Here is a 20924-nt window from a genome sequence, read left to right as displayed (position 1 = left end):
AAAAATTGCTACATCTCTATACATATAATACTGTAATAAACATTTATGTCTGAAGCATTCTTACCACAAAAAATGATAACTATGTGAGGTGACAAATATGCTAATTAGCTTGATCGTGGTGATTATTTCACAGTGTATACATATATTAAATCATTATGTTGCAAACCTTAAATATACACAACTTTTAAATGCCAATATGTCAATATTATTGGAAAACATTATAAAATTTTCAATTAAAAATATACTGAAAACTTTATTATGCATCAAATATGTTCTAACACTTAATCTAATACTGTTGAAACTAAGAGCAACACCAGTTCTAACATGTACATGCTCTTCAGTTTACTTACCAATAACTGTTTTTGGTCTTTCTTGGCATTCTCGTAAGAGGAGGGTCCAGACATCCAAGATGGTAATGGAGTTTACAGGTATCACACAATAAAAGAAGATGTTGATCATGGTTCTTCTTACAAATTCCACAACTTTGATAAAGGCAGCAGCAATAAAGGATTAGAATAATAATTATCATAGTGAATAGATAATTTATGGCATATTTTTAAATTTTCAAAATTTCATTGTGATTTAACTTAATATATTTCTTTAACTGAAATCAAATACTTTTTTTAATAACATATCTTTTTATAATGGCAAGAATCTAAATACTTTTGAGAATGTAGAATAGTTTAGATCTATTATAAATTTAAATTTTGCTGGAGTCAAACTATTCAGAGAAGGGCATATGTTAGGTATTTATTCTAACATCATCTTAATCTTATTTATTACATAAAGTCCATGTAACATTAGACCAAATTTTCTCTAGGAACAAATATTAAACAAAAATAGTTTTCAATTTTCTACCTCTCTAAAACTACAAAGAAGTTACTTTACAAACGAAATTCTGTTTATTTTCTACCATTAACTGTAAATCTTTCAAAGAACCTTCAATGTGTACATAAGCTACATATGTAAGTCTTTTTACAGAATCAGACTTTGAGACTTAAAAATATACCAATTGATATTTATTATAAAGAACTGGAAGTTTTATTATTATTGTTGCTGTTGTTTTAGATTTTTGATTGTTCTTAAGAAATCTAACTTTTCTTGTGCAGAAGGTCAACTACTCCTGAGAGCACAAACACCATGATCTACAAATCCAGGGTGTACTTATATTAGGAATGTGAAAGGTGAGGAAAAAGTTGAGATCCTAAAAAAGCCATAAGTATACAGAAAAAGTAATGATGTTTGATTTTTAAATAACCTTAGAAAAAAAATCAAATATATACATATACAACAAAGACCAATCAATACTTGGTCTCAAAGTTGCTCAGAGTAAAAATGAAAAATTACTAAACTGTATCCTGAAACAAAAATGAGCTGTAGTGATGAAAAGTCAGAAGCAAAAGTAATAAGCCTGACAGTTTCAAATGAAACAGTCTTATCTGGAAAAGCTAGACGGTGACAGTGCTAGTCTTTATAAAGTACAGTATAGACACTCATGAGCTTGTCCCACATTTCAAGGAAGTTAATTGCTATTACCTATGGAGAAAGCCTCCAAGCTAGAAGAGAAAGTAGTTATTGAGACAGATACTGTTGTTGCTACTTCTGAGAAAGAAAGAGGTTGTGGGGAGAATATGTATACACTTACATAAGCATATTTACTTGTGTGTGTGAACAGATTTGTGTGTGTATGGATACACACACACATACTTGCATCTTCTAAACTTTTCTCAATTAGTTTCATCAGCTACATGGAAAAAAAGTAAGATCCAAACCTACTGGTATGGAAAGAAATCTTAATAACCATATAAAACTGTTACAATGGTGAACACTGTAAAATACTGAGCCAAAAAAGAAAAAGAACAAAAATATTTGGGGAAATGAAATTACTACAACTGAGCACAGAGAGAAAAAAAAATATAGACAGATTCAAATCTAAAACTTATCTTCATTATCCACCACTACCACTGTACAAAGGCAGTAATTCAAACTATAATATATCCAACACTACCTAAAAACACATGTAAACCTCTAAAACTCACTCAAGCAAAATAAAATATAAATGTCCATTTATCTAACACATTGTTTTAACTATTTAAAAAAATAATCATGTACATTACTTAAAACTCACTTTCCAATTCTCTAAAGAGGAGTTTCCATGGAGTTTGTGCACATATAACCCCAGTTACTTAAAGTATACAAAAAGTGATTTATCATTAAAAGAGGAGCGACTCTATCCTATCATCATTCAGTCTGGGAAGTATTTTTGATGAAGGTATTAATAAAATGAACTTCAAACACATTTAACTTTAAATTCTGATATAAACATAATTCATTCACAAATATTTAAAGCATCTTGCTACTAAAAAGTATCCATTTAAAAATACACTATATTAATCTGTCAAAATTTCATTACTTGCCTATAAAGTACTGCAGGAAGAGTCGATGCCTTTTGTGTGCCCCCTTCTTTTTTACTTGGTTTTCTCTCCTTGGGTGCTCGCAAAATTGCCGGTATGTTCAACTTCTATTGATTTGAACAAATGCAGTTTATTTTGTTTTCAAAGAAAAAATATAAAGCAACATTTTTCTTTATGCGCCGTTCAAGTCAACTAATATGCTAGGATCTTGAGGGGGAATGTTTTACAAGGTTTTACACTGGCAAAAAGGACTAAAATGAGTTTTTGTCTCATAGTCACTGCTGTGAGAAGCCTATAATTACATACTTTCATCAATTTTCTCTGGACCACTAAAACATTGTGAAAATTAAACTCCTACTTTAGCTTTAAAAGTGAAAGACAAGGACAAGAATTCAAGAACTTGAACAAAAAAAAAGAACACGACAAAAAGAGTATTGAGGCCGTTTATTTTCTTAAACACCACATCTACACTGGTGCTCCAAAGGTTAATTAGAAAAATTATCTTATTGGACCAAACTCTTCACAAAGCGAATTAGATTCTCTTTGGGTTTCTACTGATCTGTAGTATACTAGCTTCTCAGACAGCAACCATCTATCAAAGTCATTTCTCAGTGGCCCAGTGGGCCTGCATCAGTTCAACCAACCGGAAAAAAAGTGTCCTGCCAAGTGGTACAAACAAATTCTACTTCTCCTGTGTATTTTACATTTGCACACAAAAATGCACATGCTTCTGTTTCAAGTGATTTAATAAATTAAAATGCTCTTTCATAACTTATACTAAATAGATTCTTATGAGACAAACCTGCAAATCTGGCCAAAAGATAATGCTAGCTTGCCAAATAAACTAATATGCTTGTATTCAATATTAATTTCACTAAATATAAAATATAAAACACTATAATCTTCAAATATTCACCAACAGCCTATCAATAGAAACAAAGGTCAACTGTGCATATATAACTACTCATCCTCACCTCTTATGTTATTCATTATACTATATGCCACATACACCCTTTTCACAAAAGAAGCATCTTCAAAGCTAGCATGGCATAATACATATCAGTATGTATTACTTTCTAAAATAATGTGTCTATACAACCTATATAATGAATTTGGCTCTTTATAAACCTTTAAAATAAGTACCGCAAAAAATATCTGTTCTTTAAAAACCTTCCTTCACAAATAAAACTATTTCCATGGTGAAAAGACCACAGTGAGTCTCCATCATCCTTAAAGAAATAACTTAAATTATTCAAATGAATTATTAATTTAAGAATTAAATACACAGTACTAAAAAAAGCATTCAAAGAAATCCATTTGGCAATGATTGTTCTTTACAATACCAAGAACTTTAATAGGCTCAATATGTTCAAGGATAAAGTAATTTCTTTCATAATTAAAATAAAACTAATGAAGGGAAAAACTACACTTTAACATTAAATTTCAAAAACCATTCCTTGTAAGTTCAAAACCCATCAACATGAAAAAAATTCCAGTTTTCCTTTTACATTTCCCCCATTAAAAAAAACAACAACTACTTATAGCACAAGAATAGGACAGAAGAAATGTGGCAAGGAATCTAAAACTGCTGCATAGAGGCAGAAGAATATGGTAGGAGTAACTCATGCTTCAAATCTTAGCTTCATCACAAATGACAGGTCAATCAGTTAGAGCAAATGAAAAAATTTTGCAAACAAGATAGCTGTTAAAACAACCATATTAAGCTACAGGTTCTCAGTAGGCAGCTTGCAAAGCTCTAGATGCATTTCAGGCAGAAACCATTATCCCAGAGGATTAGTTGGCCGTGATTAAACAGAATTCTTCAGTTAGTGAAGTGACAGTTGTATTAGAGATCCAATCTTTGAAATCATACAGAAAGCAAGAAGAGAAGGAGAGAGCAATTGGAAAGAAACTAACCTGCCCTGTGATTCTGCCTAGTAAGGCCCATATTCCTTGTCCTTCACTTCGAAGTTTTCCATTCATGTTTTGTAGTTCTTCCAAAGATTCACAGAGCTATAATGTAAACAATTCAAATTAGTAGACTATTACAATATTCAGTAACATATTTGAAAATATAAATAATTTATCAATGTCCAAAATATCTACATTTCTAGTCCACATATATTTAACACATTCAAGTCACAATACACTGAAAAATGAAAGTCTCCAACTATTTAAGAAGCACCAAAAAAAGTAAACATTTTATGTTAGCATTTTACTAATAATGATACTTACATATTCTATTATAGTTTACTATATAATTTCACAGACACACTAATTAACCCTTATGAGTGTATCAAAGTGCACTCCCACCATTTTTCCAATAAGAAAATGATATTTATCAATAAGTCAATCCTGGGGACCTCCCTGCGGTCCAGTGGTTAAGAATCTGCCTTTCAATGAAAGGGACGCAGATTTGATCTCTGGTTGGGGAATTAAGATCTTACATGCCTCAGGTCAAGTGAGCCTGAGCTCTGCAACTAGAGAAGCCCACATGCCGCATTACTGAGCCCTCACACCCAAAGATGACCCAACACAGCCAAAAGAAAAAAAAGTCAATCCAGATTTTGCTCATGTTACTTATTATCTCACATTTAGTCACAACTTGCTTTTATACATTTCTTCATGAACTTCTTCATCTTTAGAATGAAGATGTAGAAGAGAAATTTTAATCAGGAGATTTTTTTTTTTAATCAAAAGTAACAAAACAATTTAAGAAAAACAGTAATTCAAAAGTAAGTTTTAAAGTTTTCTATAACTTAGAAAGATAAATGGAGTCAGACTTGGGCCTCAAACCCCAACTCTATGCCTTGACTACCTTTGTGAACCTGGGCAAATTACTTCACCTGTTTAGGATTCAGTTTACACTTCTGAAAAAGGGAGCAGAAATCATAAGCCACATTATAAAGCTGAAGTGAGAATGAGATGAGTTAACACAAGTAAAAATGCTCAAAACTGTGCCTGGCACATGGAAAGTACTCAGTGTTAGTGACGGTAATGAAGATAACGAGGGGTTGGAATTACAGACAAGTCGTAGAAACTCCAGAGGAATTTCAAAATGAAACATAAGAAATCATCAGTAAGATGTAATTACATTACGTTGTTTGTTTTACCTTATTATATTCCACATGAAGCTTTTCTTGTTCATTCTCTAATTTATCCTTTATATTCTTTTGTTCAGCCATATTTTCCTGAATTTGAATCATGCGCATATTTCTCTCTAGTTAAATTAAATATCCAATTTTAGTTTAGAAGAAAATAAAAGCTGATATACAAAATACACAAAGGAAGAAGCTAGCCATAGAGATGATCACATGGATAAACCTAGACACTTTTAACTCTACTCACAAATACATTAAATTAGCATTTTACAACAATCCACAACTTATTAGGAAAATAAACATACTTGATATATGTACCAAGACTAGTAAATTTCTAAACATTGACAGTGTATCAAATATTTCTATCAGCAAACTGTTCTCAGTGAAAACGTGCATGCATCAGGGCCTATACTGACCGAAATAATAATTCACAAAATCAGCAGTGAGAGCAGGTTGCTTATGCTTTCTCCTTCCATCCACACTAGAACTAGTATCTGAATTGTCCACTGGGAAGATATCTGTACTGATCCCCATGAGTTCTGCTTTCCGCATAAGTTTGCGAATGGCTGAAGCACTGCTAGTGAGTGGTCTGGGCAATTTTTCCCTCGGAACCCAGGCCTGGGGTCTGGTGGATCGAGCTAGTTCTGCTTTGGCACGATACTGCTGAAGCCGAGCATTGATCCTTGCCTATAAAAGAAACGTATACAAATTTTAAAAGATATTAAAATGGAACATACTTATGATTTTTATTTCCATACTTAGCAAGAGTAAGGATGATCAGAAGTTCCTCTGTTGAGGCAAATTATATCTATCCACAGTCCTTAATATCCACAGCATAATTCTTGGGTTATGATAAATTAGGTCTACCCCTAGTTAACAACTGCCCTAGCCTATGATTAATTGTCAAAAACTAGTATAATTAAGCTGAGGTTTCTCAACTAGCCTTGTACTAGTCTTCATAAATTTACTTAATTTACATACAAATATATTTCATGACAGGCAAACTAATCAAAGTCTTTGCACATATGAATCTTAGAACAGACTGAAAAAAAGATGTGGTCAACATATTGCACTGATTGATAGAATAATTTCCTCTAAGCCACATTCTTTAATGTATTAGAAACATGTTTTATAAATGACTGCTTTGTTGAGACTAGATGATGAGTAATGTATTCAAACACAAACTATACTCTCCATTTACCTTAATGACAGTCCACTTTCTAGATAATTTCACAATTACACTAACCAAATTTCACAATTATACATCATATATCAAAGATGCATGAGATCTTAAATTTCTAACTTCTTTTTTTTGGCCAGGCTATATACAGCTTGTGGGATCTTAGCTCTGTTACCAGGGATCAAACTGGAGCCCTCAGCAGTAAGAGCACAGAGTCCTAACCACTGAATCACCAGGGAATTCCCTGAAATCTATACCCTTGAAAGAAAAAAACACAAGTTTTGGAATGAATCTCATACCTGTGCTTCTGGTGATAACTGCTTCTCTCTCTCTTGTAAAGACATTTTACAATAGGATTGTAGAGCCAAGTAGTTTTTTCTCTTCCACTTTCTGTCTAACCTATCTGCATGTTGCTTACAATAAGCAAAAAATGGATCTGCTATATCCTATATAAAAAAACAGAGAGGGGGAAATGAACATTTTTACTCCAAAGGGCCATTTTAAAAAAAGCCATAAGAGATAATATTTCCTTTTTGAAGAATATACCACAGTGCTGGCCTAAAAATAAATTACAAAATTAAGTTTTATACATAATGATAAAAATTGCTGCTTTAGGAACTTAATCTATATACCAAATTCAAATTAACAATTTTTTTTCTTTATACAGCCTTGTGGATTTAAAAAATACTGAAATCAAAACTTAGGCATTACATTAAGTTATAATTGTTACCTAAAAAAAAAAAAATCACTGTTTAAAACAAATAAGATATTAATAGGCATAGGTAGAAACCATCATTAAAGTTATTAATACATAGATTAATATGATAAAACAACAACATATCTAGAAAATATAGGACTAGTCAACAATAGGGCATTTCTAACTGACGAGAAATGCACAGGCAAACTCTACCTAGGATAAAACTAGATTAAGAAGGCCAGGTTTTATGGAAGGGGAGTTTAGGGGAGAATGGATACACGTATATGTATGGCTGAGTCCCTTCACTGTTTACCAGAAATTATCACAGTATTGTTTGTTTATCAGCTATACCCTAATACAAAATAAGATGTTTAAAAAAAAAGGCCAGGCCTTGTCAATAAAACACTTCAGATATTCTCTTTAACTCTTTACAAAATTCTAAAACCTCAAATGGAAACACAGCTGTCTCACAGTCTTATTTTATGGTACTACCTTAATGGGTACATATTCATAAATAATAGGATACAAAAACATAAAAGGAAATCTACTATCAAAAATAGGAAAAAAATTGTAAATATGTAGGCAAAAAAAAAAAGCATTCTGCAATGTGACTGCCAGCAAAGTAATAAGTACTTCATTCTTCAGGTCTGTCCCAAATAAAAAACAGATAAGCTGCCCATACGGTTTTTACCTGAGTTATGTTAGAGTCTCTTAGTAAGGTGGGGTTTTACAACCCAAAGAGAACTGATGATGCTAACAAAAGAAGAAACAAATGAAAAGTACAAAAAGAAAAATCATCATATAGTAAAACCAAAGTGTCCTTAACATTAAAAACAGCAAAGTATGTAATGCCATTTTCTAGTATGATATCCACAGATGTTACAATATAGCACTGTGAATATTGTAATGAGAATCTGGATATATAAAAACCTGGACAATAAAACCTGGCCCCACCAATTAAAGATTTTTGTGGCTTTAAACAAGCTGCTAATTATCTCTGGGTCTCTGTTAACTCATTAACAAAAAAGGTTTAATAATAATAACTTCATATAGGTACAGAAATAAATTCAAAAAATGTAGAAAGGAGATTGGATTCTTTCTCTCTCTCTCTCATTCACACTCACACACAGCTGCTTTCTCACAACGTGCTCTACACATCCTGGCAACAGAAGAGAGTAAGTGGAAATAAAGAATATATTGAACTATAGTCAAAATGATCTCAAGAACCATTCTACTCTTCTTAAAGTAGTAGGTAATGTTGAAATTGAGTTATCAGAGATAGGATTCATGCTTGCATAGGTCAGTTAAGCATTAGAGTCAAGACTCTGACTTAACAAAAAGACCAGTCATCTCTGGTCAAAGAGATACATGAAAAGGACGAAGTAGCCCAAGTCATTTTTCTTTTGTTTCGTGACTTGGGATTGGGGACAATAAATCCTAAGTCTAAGGCTATCAAGACCAAGGGATTAATTTTTTTTAGAGAATGAAACAGATATACCAAGCAACCACTATCCGTTAACATTATCTTCATCTTTTTCCCCTTAGTACTAGAATCTTCTGAGTTTCCACTGGATAATGATGCTAGAAAATTTCTACTCCAGACCCTCAGCAGCTGAGTATGGCTATGTGGTAAGTTCCAGCCAATGAAGTTTATGAAATTTCTTAACCAGACCCTTGAAAGGAAATGTCCACTCTTCACCTTCTCTTCCTTCCTACCAACGGGGTACAACCCAGACAAGGTGGTGATAAACCATCTCTGACCATGTGAGAAAGTACAACAAACTAAAGGAATATGAAGCAATGAGTAAGAGGCACCTGGTCCCTGGAACCAAACTCCCCTGAACATAAAATCAATCTGGAATCATAGAAAGAATTTAACGTCTTCCTTGTTCAAGTTACTGGCTATTCAGTTTTATTAAACCATTCAAAATAGTGTGCTAATTAATAATCTGGTTGACTTGGACTATCCCCTCATCTTGCCTAGAGAAACTTTCAAGATCCTATTCCCAGTAGAAAATGGAAAGGGAAAAAATTTTCTAAATATTTACCATGTACCAGGCTTAGTGCCTGTTTTCATACTATCTCATTTATCTCTTATCACTACCACATGAGGTGAGTTCTATTATTTTAATATCAACTTTATGGATAGAAAACTGAAAACAAGAGAGGTTAAGTTGCTGACCAAGATCCACTGCTATTAAGTAAAAGCTGTCTTTTTCAAACATTGTCTGTCATCAGATTTACTTAAGGACATTTCCAAATAGAAATGACAAAATCCCAGCTCTGGAGATTGCGTTTCAGTAGGTCTAAGGCAAAGAGTTCTAAATGTGAATGCCTTGAGAAACAGTTACCAGTAAACATAAATGAGTAAAAGGATGTAAAGATGCTGGGAAATTATAAGACAAAAATAATGATGGAAGTAGGGGGAAAAGTGGAATGTGGGGTAAATGGTGGGGACCCATGACAAACTGGAATGCCCCATCAACTCAAGTTATCTTTTTATTGCACTATTCTTATCAAACAAAATGTATCTTCAGGTCACATTTAGCTTGTGGACCTCTGAATTTCATGATTTGTTCTAGAATCTTAAAACTAAAACAATTTTTTCCAAACAAAGCTCCCTGACTAACACTGATTCACCAGTTGAAAGGACTATAAGCTGAAAGAAACTATTAGGAATCTTGTACATTGAGAACCAACTGGCGCTTGTAAAAATGGACTATTTTTAAGAAAAGTAGAAGCTTTATTGGTATCTGCATAAAACTGTTTATTGAAATCAGAAAAGTGTAAATACTATCATGAGTTAGGAGCAAAGCATGTTTATCTTCTCAGTTACAACACCATCTTTTCCACCTCACCTCAGCCATTTAATTCCTATGACTGTACCTAGATTCTGAACTCTTTCCATAACACAATTCCTCAAGTATTCTCTGAGCATTATCTTTTATCTTTCCTCATCACTTCTTTTCAGACTCAAACAAGTTTTTAATACCTTTCAGATATCCAATGTACAGACTTTTATCCTCTGACTGCCCCAGAGCTCATGCACATGATTGCCCTCTTTACCTGATTATTTCATGGCCCATCAATTAATTACTTGTTTGCAAGATGCAGTCCTCTCTTCACTTGTTCCTCTCTTCCTCATCTAGCTTCACTTGACAAAACCTAAAGCACAGGTAAATCCAACTCTTCCCCTATTTTAACCTGCATCAGAGCATCTGAACACATTCCCAAATTAATTTCCATTCCATTTTTATAGATAATCACTGAACACCTTCATCTCTAAAACTTTCAATCAGATCAGATCAGATCAGATCAGTCGCTCAGTCGTGTCCGACTCTTTGCGACCCCATGAATCACAGCACGCCAGGCTTCCCTGTCCATCACCAACTCCCGGAGTTCACTCAGACTCACGTCCAACGAGTCAGTGATGCCATCCAGCGATCTCATCCTCTGTCGTCCCCTTCTCCTCTTGTCCCCAATCCCTCCCAGCATCAGAATCTTTTCCAATGAGTCAACTCCTCACATGAGGTGGCCAAAGTACTGGAGTTTCAGCACTTGCAGATGATGGCTTTATTTATTTCACTGGAGAGGTTTTGAAGAGAGGAGAAAAGCAATTAAATGAGAACTTCCACAACCTCCAATCACTGCATACCTCAACTCATCTGCATGTCTACACATATCCTCTGACTAATCTCCTGTTACCAGGGATAAACTAACCAATGTTCCTATCTAAGGTTGACCTTCAGTTGCAATTAATTCCACCCCATCTTCCCTCCAGCAATTCTACCTCTTGCACATTTTTTTCTCTCTACTGGCATACTAAAAACACTGTAATATCCTTTAAAAATACTTAAAAGACATTCCCTGGGCTCTCATTTGTAGGTCACTTCAAAGTCCCCCTTAAAAGGAAAAATCTAAAGCACTGCCCATATCAGCTGTCTTAACTCTGTTCCACTCCTAAGTTTTCAACTAGTCTCAACTTCTCTAATAGCTCCTCTCAAGTCAAAACTGACCTTCATTATGACAAACCCAATGGTCATTTCTCAGTCTTAACCTTATTCCTTTGACACAACTTGTTTACTCTCTCTTTGAAACACTTGTCTTAGTTGTTTTTTTTTTTAACCTCACTAATGACTACCTCAGACTCCTTGGTAGATTCCTCCTTATTTCCCCAAATTTCAATGCTGTTGAATGCCAAGGTAGCCCTATGACTGTCATCAGAACTCTTCCCATCTCCTTCTCCTCGTATACTCTAGGTAATTTCACCTAGTCATCTCACCATAAATACTATCTATACCCTGACACTCCCAAATCTGTATCTTTAGCCTTGATTGCTTCCCTAAACTTCAGATTCTGATAGTCAACTACCTACCTGATGTCTCCACTTACAGGCCTAACAGGCGTTTTGAACTCAACATGTCCAAAACTGTCCTCAATTTCCTTCTCTCCTGCAATAAATCTGCTCTTCCTGCAGTCTTTTCTACCTCAGTAAACCATAACCCCAGTCTACTAGAAGCTCCACAAGAGCCTCTTGATGAAAGTGAAAGAAGAAAGTGAAAAAGCTGACTTAAAACTCAACATTTGAAAAACTAAGATCATGGCATCCTGTCCCATCACTTTGTGGAAAATAGATGGGAAAACAATGAAAATAGTGACAGACTTTATATTCTTGGGCTCCAAAATCACTGCAGATGGTGACTGCAGCCATGAAATTAAAAGATGCTTGCTCCTTGGAAGAAAAGCTATGACCAATCTAGACAGCATATTAAAAAGCAGAGAGTACTTTACCGACAGAGGTCCGTCCAGTCAAAGCTATTGTTTTTCCAGTAGTCATGTACGGATGTGAGAGTTGGACTATAAAGAAAGCTGAGCGCCGAAGAATTGATGCTTTTGAACTGTGTGTTGGCAAAGACTTTTGAGAGTCCCTTGGACAGCAAGGAGATCAAACCAGTCAAACCTAAAGGAAACCAGTCCTCATTATTCATTGGAAGGACTGATGCTAAAGTTGAAGCTCCAATACTTTGGCCACCTAACGCAAAGAACTCACTCATTGGAAAAGACTCTGATGAAGGGAAATATTGAAAGCAAAAGAAGAAGGGGACAACAGAAGATGAGATGGTTGGATTGTATCACCAACTCAATGGACACAAGTTTGAGCAAGCTCTGGGAGTTGTTGATGGACAGGCAAGTGTGGCGTACTGCATTCTCTGGTGTCAAAAAGAGTCAGACATGACTGAGCAACTGAACTAGAAGTTCAGGCTAAAGAGAAATCACCCTTTTCCTCTCTCTCTCTGTTTACTCCACAATCTCTCAACAGATATCTACAAAATATGTCATTTCTTATTACCTCTATCCTTAAAACCCTAAACCATTCTATTTGTTCTCCCTACTTTCACCTTCGCCTCTCTATAGTCTATACTGAACACAACCATCAGGGTTGTCCTTCTAAACATCAGTTGACTCACATGTTCTCTATGCAAATCTGATGGCTTTCCATCTCACTCAAGAGGGTAAATCCAAAGTCATTCTCATGTTCTTCCAGTCCCTACATGATGCAGCTGCCTGCTGCCTCTATGACCTCCTTCCTCTCCTCTTACCAAACACCAGCCCCACCTCTGTATCAGCCATACCAGTTCTTCTTGGTCCTCAAACCAACCATGTTTCTACCTCAGAGCCTCTATATTCTGTTCCCCCTGCCTGTAACACTCTCCTGTCAAAAAAACATAAGCTCCCTACCATTTTCCTTACATTTTTTCCACAAAATGTCGCCTTCTTAGAGAGCCCACCTCTGATCTCCCCATATAAAACAGTACTGTCCTACTTCCCTTAGTCCCTACATACTTTATCCTGCTTTGTATTTCTTCATAATACGTATCACAATATAGCAGTGAGTTGAGGATAAACCCTTAAGTCTGGGAGACAGAGAAGTGATTACTCGTTTGTCTCAAAAGTATTGGTATTCTCTGGTAAACTTTTTCACTATCTGTCCTCTCCCAACCTGCCATTCAAATGTAAGCTACCTTAAGAACAGTTTATTTTGTTCAAATCTCTATAGGCTCCACAGCAAAGTCTAATACACAGTAGCTCAATATATCTGTTGAATAAATATGCTGAATGAATGACAGTAAAAAGCATTAATCTGTAATCCTTAAATAGTTCAAAGGTAAGAGATAGACAGGCCAAGAAGGTCCACTCAAGTTTTTGATTCTTCTAGGGAATCTTATTTCTGTATTTACAGCACTTCTTGTCCATCAGAGGCACCTGTGACATCTTTTAATGTTGTCTTGTAAGACTCTTTTCCATTTCATTGTGTTTACTATCTAACCCCATCTACGTGACTTAAAGCTATTTTTATGCTCCCTGACAAACTCCTCCACCCCCAAACCTAGAGTTTATAGTGTCTTGCACATATGCATAGGCCCTCAATCATGACTGACTGATGTTAAATGAGTACTATGAAGTTATGTTTGAATATAAATTTCACTGTTTGTAAACAAAGTTTAGGTCACCCCTAACAAAACAACTCAGTTTTAGAACATGAATTCAATAAGGACTTACTCCTGATAGTCACGTTCCACAAATGCTTGCTGAGTTAGATAATTCAGCCCTCAACTGCGATGCCTTTGCAAACAGTACATGATTAACTATTTAACATACAGTTTTAGTTTACTTTTTAAGGAGTCTTGTACTCAAATCTGAAACTCCCAGAAGATGAAGACCAAAGAATAAAAACAATAAATCTAAGCAAGATTTCTTAATTTCTTGAATCTAGTACTTGAAATTTCTAGAACCTTTTACAGATGAAAAATTTTAATGCAAATTCAATGCCCAAATGCTGGAGAAGGAAGTGGCAACCCACTGCAGTGTTCTTGCCTGAAGAATTCCATAGACAGAGGAGACTGTGGGCCGTGGTCTATGGGGTCGCAAACAGTTGGACACAACTGAGCAACTAACACTACTACTACTACTACTAAGTCGCTTCAGTCGTGTCCAACTCTGTGCGACCCCAGAGACGGCAGCCCACCAGGCTCCCCCATCCCTGGGATTCTCCAGGCAAGAACACTGGAGTGGGTTGCCATTTCCTTCTCCAATGCATGAAAGTGAAAAGTGGAAGTGAAGTCGCTCAGTCATGTCCGACTCTTAGCGACCCCATGGACTGCAGCCCACCAGGCTCCTCCGCCCATGGGATTTTCCAGGCAAGAGTACTGGAGTGGGGTGCCATTGCCTTCTCCAACTAACACTACACTACTACACTAATGCACAAATGACTAGTGTCTAGATACCAAAAAAGAAAAATTTCAAAATGTACATATTTTCTGAACCATAAACAAAACCATGCATACAGCTGTTTAGTACCCTTTTCTATAAAAACTAAAGTAACCAACTTAACTTTATTGAGATCTTATTCTAGCTAAGAATCTGTATTCAATTTGATCTCATTTTTAAAGGTCTATTTTTTCCCATTTTTAGCATTTATCACCTGTTCATTTTTCACTTTTATGACTTAAGCATTTTATCCATTCTTAAAACTCATACATATTATATGCAAAATATGGTGGTCTAAAACAAAGGTGAACTAAATCTAAATTTATATTAAGAATTTTATGTAAATGATACTTATTTAAAAGAATAAAGCAGTTTCTTTACCCATCATTAAAATATTATCCTTATCTATATCTTTTATATAAAAAAATTAATATTAATCTAGCTAACAGGAAAATAATATTTTATGACAGCAAAATTATCCTTTGGCATCAGATTCTACAAAAACATTAGGTATTAACTATTTATATTAAGCTCATTAAAATCTGACATTAATATTTCTTCCTTGCAGGAAAATACATATGATTTAATGATTATATAACACTTTAAAGTATTCAATTCTACTTTTCATTTTTTAACCATATCTGTTAAAACAAAAAGAAAACCTATGTTAATTTATTCTGCAGCCTAAAGTTCAACTTATGCAATATCTGTTTATCTAGGAAAAGGCCTAATAACCAGCTCTGCACATACTTAGGAATTATCCATTTGTATTTATTCTATTTTATTATTTCCTTACACATAGTCACACTATTCCAAATTCATTATTTTTAATTGCAGTTTATAAGCAGATAAAAATACAGTCTTAGACACTGACACAAAATTCACAAAGTTAACTGAAAAATTATGATATAAACTCTTTATTAAAAACAGAACTGGTGTGTTTTTATCCTATAGGTTATTTCTTATTTATATTATTAAAAAAAGATTTGAGATGGCTTATCAAAATATGTAAAGCATAAGATAATTAAGCTTTAATTATTAATTTTAAAAACTAAGTAAGGACTGTAGTGTGTGTGTGTTTAGAAGGTGAGAGTGAATAATGAAACGAAAGGAAAAATGAAGTAGGAAAAAATAAGATGAAGCCCAGACATACAGAATATTCCTTAAAGTTCTCTGTGTAAGATTATAAAACTAAAGCCAATATTAACGTCAAAAAAAAAAAAAAAAAACCAATAAGAAAAAAAAGTCTTGGAAAGGAAGGACTACTGAGAAGCCAATTCCACTATGATGAGGGAGGCAGGAAGGAAAGGGAATGACACTCTTAAAAGACAAAGATCAGGTAACAGATCAAACCCAGGGAAAAGAAAGGCCAGAACATCAGAATTCTACTGTGAAGCAAGGAAGGGAAAAATGGAAATGGTGACATTTTCATTTGTTTCTTTCTTTTATTCAAAATAACTGATTCTTCTTTTCCTTCTTTTAATACCTGATAAAAACACTACTTCATTTGATCTAAGTATATGGCTGAGCTACAGTGAAAGGAAATAAACTGCCAACTTCTTAGGCTGGTTGTAGCAAACTGTTTGTTAGCTTCTGACTCCCCCGGCCATTCCCTTCCAACATATTCCCTTTTTGTAAAATTCATTTTCTCTGACAGAAACTGAAAATGTCAGGTTTCACCAATTCATCTTATCGCACTGCTAACGATAGCCATAATGACTATTTTGACATATGAGATAATAGGACAATCTACTGGAGTGAACATATGAGAAAATTTTTCAGTCCTAATGATAAGAGAACCCTCTCCCCTCCTCCTCTGTTTTGAATTATATAATGAAAGAACACAGCGCTTATTTAGAGCTATTCCAGCAATATTGAGACCATGAGACAACAAGGTTAGGAACCAAAAAGAAAAGCATATTGATGTTGGTAGAATAGAAGAATAAAATAAGACTTAATCATTGAGCTTCTGAAACAACCCCAGAACTACTATTGTTTAGGTCTCCTGTCATGAGATAGTTAATACATGGCTACCACAGCTAAGTATTCTATTACTTGCTTCCAAAAGCCTAGATAAGGTACAACATCAAAAAGATGAACAACCAAAACATTTATCATAAAAGTCACAAGCACATTGGTAGTAGACTCCACATGAGGCTCTGAAATTTCCAGAAAATTAAAGAAGTTATTGCAATCAGTAACATAATTCACAGTATCAGAAACCAGTTAATAAGCAAACACACAGCTACACCTACTATTAAGAATTGAGAGAAAAAACACTACATAATGTACTGAGAAACAGGCTCATCAACATTCTCAGATTAAACAAAAGAAAAAAATCAATAAGGCTTTCAACAACAACAAAAGTATAAAAAGTACACATCAACTAAACGAATAATAGTTAAGAGTCAAAATAATTTTATCCAAGAACATAAATATCTAATAATATGGCTCATGTAAATGTTTGGAGCAGTTGATAATCTGTATAAATTCCAAGTAAATTATATTTCTTACAGTCATACTTCAAAAAAAAGTTAAATAAGATTCTTAGAGAAGTACCAAAGTGAAAGTGATCTATCTGCTAACAGGTAACCAAGCTGGAGGAAGTAGTGAGCAACTTATGCAAACCAAAGAGACAGAGACACATGTATGAATAAAGTTATTCTAATACCACAAGAAAAGGTACCAAGGAAATACCCTCAGGCAACGCCTGTAGATAAATAGGAAATCAAAACAAGGATAAATGGGAAATCAAATTGCAATTCATTATACACAAAATGATGGTCTGAAAACTAATTTTACTCTAGAACTCTTTTCTTAATGAAATCTTAAAAGAAAAAAAAAAACCTTAAATGCTAAACAGCTGGTCACATACAAGGTGAATGATAGAAGGGATTGGTCCCTCAACTTGTATTCTATTCATTGAGAACACAGTGAAAAATAATAACAAAAAATCCCTGTCCTCATAATCTGTGTCCTAATGAAAGTGACAGACAATAAACAAAATAAAAAGAATCGTACATATTATCACACACCATGATCAAGTGGGACTTATACTAGGGATGCAAAGATTTTTCAGTATCTATCTATAAGCCAATCAATGTGATATACCATAATAACAAATTGAAAAATAAAAACCATATGATCATCTTTATAGATGCAGAAAAATCTTCTGACATAATTCAACATCTATTTATGATTTCTCTTCAGAAAGTGGACATAGAAGGAACATTCCTCAACATAAAAAAAGGCCATTTACGATAAATCCACAGTTAACATCATAATCAAGAGTGAAAAGCTGAAAGCATTTCCTACAAGATAAGGAACAAGATAAGGATAGCAACTTGTACCACTTTTATCCAATATAGTTATTTTGGAAGTCTTCGACACAGCAATCACAGAAGAAACAGAAAAGGAATTCAAATTGGAAAAGAAGTAAAACTGTGACTGTTTGCATATGATATTAGTGCTATACCTAGAAATTCCTAAAGACACTACCAGAAAACTACTAGAGCTATACTGGACAGTGGTTAGGTTAGTTAAAAAGGGAAGAAAGCAGCAGAAAAGAGAATAGAAACTGTTACGGGAGTGGGAGGATTGCAACTTTAGACAGGGTGACCAAGAAACGCCACAGTGAGTAGTAGATATAGAATGAGGACCTGAAAAAAAAAGTGAGGGAATGAGCCATGTGGGGGAAAGGCAGCCCATGCAAGGAAACAAATACAGAGGCCCAGAGCAGGAGCTCACCTGGCCAACCATTCAAGGAGCAACAAGTGAGCCAATGAGGCTGAACGAGGGGAAATGATAAACTCAGAGAGGTAATGTGAAGCCAGATCACACAGACCCTTATAGATCAGCAGAGAAACTGGCCTCTACTTTGAATCAGATGGAAAGCCATTGAAGGGTTTTGAGCAAAGGAGTGACCAGATCCGACTTAGATTTTAATGGGATAATACTAGCTACAACTGAAAATGTCCTCTGTTCTCTATGAAAAGGCTTGACACCAAAGCAGGACCTAAAAGCCAAATCTGGCACTGCCTGTTTTTGGAAATACAGTTTTATTTGAACACAGCCATGTTCATTTGTTTATATATTGTCTATGGATTTTTCATAATCAGTGGCAAAGTTAAATAGTTACACACAAGCCATTGGCCCACAAAGCCTAAAATATTTACTATCTGGCTCTTTATAGTAAAAAGAAAAAATTGCCACCCTCTGCTCTAGCAAGACAAGGCCAGAAAGAGCTGGGAGGTTATTAATCCAGTTGACAAAAAAAGACTTGGACTAGGGCAGAGCAATGAACTTAGCAAGATAACATTGACCATGTCCTAGATATACTTTGAAGACAGGATATGCTAATGGATTAGATATGGAGTGTGAGAGAAAGTGATCTGAGTAACTGTCAAAATTCATCCAGAATAATTTTTAAAATAATGCCTAAAACAGCCATATAAAAATATTACTGAAGATCTCATACAAAATACCTACTTTTAAGGGATGTAACTTCTTCATTAATTCATTTAAAAATATTTTGATCCAACAAGAGCTTTTCTTACCAATCCTGGTTCTTCTAGCAATATTAAGGCATCAGTTCAGTACCAAATACCTAATTTGAGCCTCTGAAATTTAATTCATGAATGATTTCAATCCATTAAATCAAAGGTTGTAGGAAAAAAAATTGATACATAATTTCACATTATTTCAAAGAGAATTTTTTACATGGTAACAGATTATAACAATGTTCACAGTACCAAAATCATACTTTATCATAGAAGAAACTACCAGATGGTTTAAGTGAAAGATAAGGAATCTTAAGGCTAACTATATGATATGAAACATAAGTTGCAATCAGCATAACTGGGCCTGTTTTATAGTGTGGTTTTAACAATAAGATATATTTTGTCATGAAGTGAAGTGAAGTCACTCAGTTGTGTCCAACTCTTTGCGACCCCATGGAATGTAGCCTACCAGGCTCCTCCGTCCATGGGATTTTCCAGGCAAGAGTACTGGAGTAGGGTGCCATCGCCTTCTCCAGGGGATCTTCCCGACCCAGGGATCAAACCTAGGTCTCCCTCATTGTAGGCAGATGCTTTACCGTCTGAGCAAGGTCTTACCAGGGTCTTAACATGGTTAAATATTCTAAATAATCTAGAATTTTCACAAAATGGGTCAAAAGCAATAGAATAGATGTCACTAATAGGATAAAGTACTATGGCAGACGGCTATAAAAAGATGTAAAAAGTATGCTAGGGTTATGATGTCACTGGATGAAACCAAAGTACTCACGCTCTTTTTCAACCTTTCTTTGACTGCCTGTATAAAACAGCCATCAAGAAGTAAGATATCCAACTTAATAAAACAGTCTTAAAAAAAGACAAAAAAAAAGTGCTTTCTCTAATGTCATAAAACTGAAACAGAAGACAAGGCATACCCACAAACAGCACATCTATTTTGATTTAAAATTTATTTTTTCATCAAATATGCATTACATAAATCTTAATCTACACAAGTACAACCAGGAAAAGTAGCCAAGAAGTTTATTTTAACAAGATGTTTACTGACAAGAGCAAACTTCATTGATATTGATTCAAGCCAAGTCTTGTATTTTTAAAATCCTATTCAAAATTCTTTATATAGTTTCTTTATATATTCTTTATATAGTTGATTTTTCAACTATATAACTGTTTACAAGAAGAAACCACAAATACATGCAAATATGCTTTAAATCATTTTCCCAAAGAGAGTTCATTTAACAAGATGGGGAGAGAAAAATCACACTTCATTATTCCAAAATCCAGAATTCCTACCTAATCAATCAAAGGAGGGAGCAAGGCAAGGAAAAAAACCTGTTTCCACATCGTGATTTATCTAACTTTCTCTGTAAATTTCCCCAGATTAGCTCACAGAAATATAGATATTCAGACCACAAACTGTAAACTATTTATTCAGTGTAATACTGTATTTTGTTTGTTTTAATTTGAATGCCTTTATGTGGAGATGCAATCTCTAAATCACTATGGACCCCATTATACCTGCCGTCTCATACATGGCTGCTTCACACATTTTCATTAATTAAATAGCTGCTGCTGCTGCTGCTGCTGCTAAGTCATTTCAGTCATGTCCGACCCCATAGATGGCCGCCCACCAGGCTGCCCCGTCCCTGGGATTCTCCAGGCAAGAACACTGGAGTGGGTTGCCATTTCCTTCTCCAATGCATGAAAGTGAAAAGGGAAAGTGAAGTCGCTCAGTCATGTCTGACTCTT

The 20924-nt window shown here is 34.6% G+C and overlaps 1 protein-coding gene across 13 annotated transcripts in view; it reads right to left on the bottom strand.

Annotated features, from left to right (window-relative positions):
* The window catches only part of PHF14 (PHD finger protein 14), a 199050-nt gene that overhangs the window by 135326 nt on the left and 42800 nt on the right, over positions 1-20924 (bottom strand). For all 13 annotated transcript variants that reach the window (XR_008717611.1, XM_055589861.1, XM_055589862.1 and 10 more), the window contains exons 8-13: positions 6995-7141; positions 5932-6202; positions 5528-5634; positions 4332-4427; positions 2418-2521; positions 351-482 (exon numbers count right to left, since the gene is read on the bottom strand). Coding sequence is in view for 12 of the 13 variants with exons in the window: in XM_055589861.1 (XP_055445836.1) it covers positions 351-482; positions 2418-2521; positions 4332-4427; positions 5528-5634; positions 5932-6202; positions 6995-7141 (857 nt within the window). In the remaining variant the exon portion in view is untranslated. The remainder of the gene's footprint in view (positions 1-350; positions 483-2417; positions 2522-4331; positions 4428-5527; positions 5635-5931; positions 6203-6994; positions 7142-20924) is intronic.

The sequence above is a fragment of the Bubalus kerabau genome, chromosome 8 (genome assembly GCF_029407905.1).
Source record: "Bubalus kerabau isolate K-KA32 ecotype Philippines breed swamp buffalo chromosome 8, PCC_UOA_SB_1v2, whole genome shotgun sequence".
Taxonomy (NCBI): domain Eukaryota; kingdom Metazoa; phylum Chordata; class Mammalia; order Artiodactyla; family Bovidae; genus Bubalus; species Bubalus kerabau.
The sequence above is the reverse complement of the archived record's forward strand: the minus strand, read 5'-3'. Positions and strand labels throughout refer to the sequence as shown.